This window comes from Penaeus vannamei, chromosome 35, assembly GCF_042767895.1.
Source record: "Penaeus vannamei isolate JL-2024 chromosome 35, ASM4276789v1, whole genome shotgun sequence".
In the NCBI taxonomy this organism is placed as follows: Eukaryota; Metazoa; Arthropoda; class Malacostraca; order Decapoda; family Penaeidae; genus Penaeus; species Penaeus vannamei.
Window position 1 is genome coordinate 20,358,831 of NC_091583.1, and position 5,000 is coordinate 20,363,830.

Genomic DNA, 5,000 nt, shown 5'->3' on the forward strand with positions numbered 1-5,000 from the left:
GAGGTATGTTGTGGAGTTATATGATAAAACATGAATTAAGAAAATGTGAAAATATCCATTACTGTTTGTATTCTTCTTAATCTTCAAAGAAAAGAAATACTACATCTGCAGGGTAAACATCTAATTGCAAAACATATCTGCTGTATATCCATTTTGATTTAGATGTTTTACATGTGAAATTCACTTACAGGTGGTGTTTATTACATGATCTCTCGTTCACTTGGTCCGGAGTTTGGAGGCTCCATTGGTCTTATGTTCACCCTGGCTAATTCCATTGCTGCGGCTACATACATCATTGGTTTCTGTGATTCCTTGAAGGTTTGTGTTGAATTTTACATTGTATTCTCTTTTATTCCTACATATAGTCATGATGGAAAAGTGTTATAGATTTTTATTGATGAAATGTAATTCGAAAATCAGGATGATAATGCTACATTTTTAAGAATGTTAGATTGAAAGAAAATGAATGACAATGTCTTATGTTTACAATACAGGATTTACTGAAGTACTACTTCAACAATGCTCAAATTGTGGACGGAGGTCTCAATGACACTCGTATTGTGGGCACCATCACACTTGTAGCAGTATTGGCATTGGCTATCGTTGGCATGGACTGGGTGACAAGAGTAAGTCTCAGAATTTCTATTTGTTTTTGCATCTTTATTAAAAAAAAAAAAAAAAAAAAAAAAAAAAAAAAAAAAAGCGAGTGAGAGAGTAAGGCAGTGCATTAAAAGCGAGTGAGAGAGTAAGGCAGTGCATTAAAAAACTTCAATCTCTTTACAGGTACAAATGGGTCTACTGTTCCTGCTCATTGGATCTCAGATTGATTTTGTTATTGGCTTCTTTATGGGCCCTCTGACTGATTTGGAACGTTCCCAGGGATTTGTAGGCTTGACTTGTAAGTATAGGAGTGTATTTTAAACCAAAAAACAAACATGTTGATATATGTACACTGGTGAATTGAAATACAGCCACACTAAGAAAAATGTACCTAATTATTCTCTTATATGTTATATAGGTTTACTGTATAATCGAAAGTTAAATAGATACATGTATAGTGATTCTCCTAAAGATCAGAAAATTTGTTGTTTTACATGTATAGATGTTCCTTTGTGACTCTGTATGGTTTTAAGTTATTTTCACTATATTACTCCTGTTATAATTTCAGCTGGAGTATTTGCGCAGAACGTTGCATCAGACTTTAGGTTATCTGATGGAGTGCAATATGGATTTTTCGGTGTATTTGGTGTCTTCTTCCCAGCTGTAACAGGCATTGTCGCCGGAGCTAATCTTTCTGGTGATCTGAAGGTAGGCAAAAGTAGATAGTCATTATGTGGTTGTTACTATATGAATTGTAGTCTTTATTCTGTATCTTTGGAATAAGACTTCTTAAAATCTGATTTCATTGTTCTATTTACATATTTATTACTGGACTTTTGCAAGATGCATGTGTTGCATGACTTGGTCAGATGGTTTACAATTTACTTTTGTTGCAGGATCCAGGGTCTGCAATTCCCAAGGGTACTCTACTTGCCATTGGAATTACATTTGTAACTTACATTGTGTATCCATTTATGCTTGCTGGATCAGTGATCCGTGATGCTTCAGGTAATCATGTTGTTTATGTTTGTGATAAATTGTTTGTATTGTTATTTCTGTTCTTAGGTTGAGCAACAAAATCCACTTTTCTTTGACTAATATCAGATCAGATTTAAAGTTTCATAAGTTACATGAATTAAGTAGTCTCTAGCAAATATTGAAGTATAGTTGTGTCCAAGGCAAGTAAAATTTATGTATAAGATTTACTTTTACATGTTTCTTTAAATAGGCAGAATTTTATGATTACTTAAGTTTTTATCAAAACACCTTTGTAGACCGCTGCTTTTAGATATTGCACAAATATTATCACTCAGTTGTTTTTATATCATAATACCTAGAGTTGATTTAAACTCAGCTGACTTAAAATTATTCCCTGAAAATGCAAGTTGTTAACATAGATGATTATCTATTCTTCTACGTTCATTTTTGTTACTTGACAGATAGCATAAGTTTTGATGATTATGATGTTATCTTTTTAGGAAATGTGACCATATTTCTGGAAAACTTGAACTCTACGGACCTCTTAGAGAACCCAGTGTTCACAAATGAATCCTGCTCTAAAACTGGAGGTGCTGGTGCTTGTGAATTTGGCTTGGAGAATAGTTTCCAGGTATGGAGTACAATAATCAGATATTTTGAAAGGTATATGTGGAATAGTCATAATTTTGATCATTATCTGCACTCTAAAGTTTGATTTACACCACAACCTCATTTAAAGATATATTCCTTTTTTATTTAGTTCATTTTCAGAGTTTGTGTATGTGTCCTGTCTGAATCATTTGAACATCACCTCAAAAACCTGACTTGCATGCTTTTCTTAGGTCATGGAGTTGGTGTCTGCTTGGGGTCCCCTTATCTACGCTGGTTGTTTTGCTGCCACCCTCTCCTCAGCCATCGCTTCCTTGGTTGGCGCACCACGTGTTCTGCAGGCTTTGGCCAAGGATAAGCTTTACCCTGGCATCTACAGCTTCTCCAGGGGTTATGGAGCCAATAATGATCCAGTCCGAGGATACATTTTGGTGTTTGTGATTTCCTTTGTCTGTATCATGATCGGTGAGTAGTAGGCTGTAATCTTTTCATGAACTATAATCTATGAAGCCAGGTGTGCAATATGAATGAAACGGTAAACTAATTTCATTTATTGTTTGCAACCTAATTTGATTATATTTTATTTCATTTGTCTGATACAATCTTTTTCTTTCTTATTATACCAACAGGTGACTTGAATCTTGTCTCAACACTTCTGAGTAACTTCTTCTTGGCAGCTTACAGTCTCATCAACTTTTCTTGCTTCCATGCATCACTTATCAAGTCTCCTGGCTGGCGTCCTGCATTTAAGGTGGGTACAAGTAGCACCTGTGTGCACATACACCCCCCCACACACACACACACACAAAATACATACATACATACATTACATTTGTATATTCATGGAGCTTATATATGTAAATATGCATGAACAATGTAGAAAAAAAAATGCAAAAGCTAATATAAAAGGGAGACCTAAAGATGAAATCAAAGTATTTTCTGTTCTGTTTTAGTGAATAAATAATACCCAAGGTTCCTAAAGTTTTTGTTGTTTTCTACAGTATTATAACTCTTGGGTGAGTCTTGTCGGTGGCATCCTTTGCCTGATGGTCATGTTCTTGATTGATTGGATTACTGCTTTCATCACCTTCATTATCATCATCGCCCTGTACCTCTTCGTGGCTTACCGTAAACCTGGTGAGTTAGACGCATAATTTTTTTTGCTTATAAATGGCATCAGAGTTCATACTTTTGTATGTTTACTGCCCTTGATAAGTTTTATATTTGTGCATTTATTACTATTTTTCTATGTGAATAATGGAATATATATAATATAAGTACACAGATATTTTTACTTTTTTTTTTTTTTTCATTGGCAGATGTCAACTGGGGATCGTCTACTCAAGCACAGACGTATGTATCAGCTCTGAAATCCACTCTTGATTTGATCACTGTTGAAGAGCATGTCAAGAACTACCGTCCTCAGCTTCTTGTTCTCTCAGGAGCTCCTGGCACAAGGCCGCCACTCTTGGACTTTGCGCATACCATTACAAAGAATATTTCTCTCCTTGCCTGTGGACATGTCATTCAGGTATGGTATTCTCCCCCTCCCCTCTTTGTTTTTCTTTGTATTTGCAGTTGAGTTGGCTGATTGCATGGAAATTTTTAAATTAAGGATACCAAAGTTTTTAAGTGTCATATTTCTAGGTGCATTTTCCTTCATATTTCTCAATTTGTCTCTTTTGGTGTTTCAGGGCCCACAGACACAACGAGTTCGTAATTCTCTAAGCAGGCGAGCATACAACTGGCTGTCTCGTCATAAGATTCGTGCTTTCTACTCCATTGTTGAGGCTAACAACCTTGAGGAAGGCTCCAGGAACTTGTTCCAGGTACACCACATGGACTCTTTACTTATACTGGCAAATTGACTCATAACTACTTTCATCTAATAGAAAGTCTAAAATACCTTCCAGCTGTGTGTTGATAAATTTGAATACAAGTGGTGATTATGTACTTGGATGTAACGAACTTTGTAGAAAGCAGTTGAATGGTTATATGACTACGCTGATAGTATTGGATTTTTTTTATATGTCATGCAAATTCATTAATCTTCTGAAGTTTTCATCAGAAAATTTGTTCTGTTTGCAAGAATGCACTTATTAAACTAGAAGTCACGATAAGCAATTTCTTTTATGAATTATCCACAGCTTGTTGGATTGGGAAAACTTCGTCCAAATATTGTTCTTCTTGGATACAAATCAAATTGGGCTAAGTGTGACCGTTTGGAACTTAGATCCTACTTCAATACCTTACAGTAAGTGATTTGATATGTAAACTAAACTTTTTTTTTCTTTTTCTTTTTTTTTTTTTTTTCTTTTTTCTTTTTTTTTGTTTTCTTTTTTTTTTCTTCTTCTTCTTTTTTTTTTCTTCTTTTTTTAATATCAATTAAAGGTTTAAGCATAAAGCTAGAGTTGTGTGTTATATGTATGCTATATTTTCTTGGAAAGTTCACATATGTTTTATAGATTTCTATATTTTTACTTTAGTTTTAAAAGCAACTTTTGAAATTCACTGATCTTTAGATATTAATTACAGATATTACTTGTGCAAACCTTGTTGAGCAATGGTGTCAGAATGCCAAACATTTAATATACTTTCCTAATTACAGTGAAGCATTGGATATGTACTATGGAGTGGCTATCTTAAGAGTACCACAAGGACTGGATTATTCTCAAGTTGTCGAGGATGAAGATACACCCGTTGTTATGAATGGCAATGAAACCACTGGAGCAGCAGTCGCAGAGGAGATCAAACGTAATCAGTCTGCTGGTCAGTTGTCTCAAGGTAAGGTCGCTCTTCATGTTGGTATTTAC

At 34.8% G+C, this 5,000-nt stretch overlaps 1 protein-coding gene across 4 annotated transcripts in view; it reads left to right on the forward strand.

The window, feature by feature from the left end:
- Positions 1-5,000, forward strand: part of LOC113830547 (bumetanide-sensitive sodium-(potassium)-chloride cotransporter) — a 98,028-nt gene that overhangs the window by 81,583 nt on the left and 11,445 nt on the right. For all 4 annotated transcript variants that reach the window (XM_070114311.1, XM_070114313.1, XM_070114312.1 and 1 more), the window contains exons 4-17: positions 1-3; positions 191-318; positions 495-626; positions 784-898; positions 1,169-1,308; positions 1,497-1,608; positions 2,079-2,209; positions 2,421-2,652; positions 2,817-2,938; positions 3,189-3,324; positions 3,507-3,718; positions 3,882-4,016; positions 4,335-4,441; positions 4,796-4,971. The exon at positions 1-3 is cut by the window's left edge and continues 93 nt beyond it. In XM_070114311.1, the coding sequence (XP_069970412.1) occupies positions 1-3; positions 191-318; positions 495-626; positions 784-898; positions 1,169-1,308; positions 1,497-1,608; positions 2,079-2,209; positions 2,421-2,652; positions 2,817-2,938; positions 3,189-3,324; positions 3,507-3,718; positions 3,882-4,016; positions 4,335-4,441; positions 4,796-4,971 (1,881 nt within the window). The remainder of the gene's footprint in view (positions 4-190; positions 319-494; positions 627-783; positions 899-1,168; positions 1,309-1,496; positions 1,609-2,078; positions 2,210-2,420; positions 2,653-2,816; positions 2,939-3,188; positions 3,325-3,506; positions 3,719-3,881; positions 4,017-4,334; positions 4,442-4,795; positions 4,972-5,000) is intronic.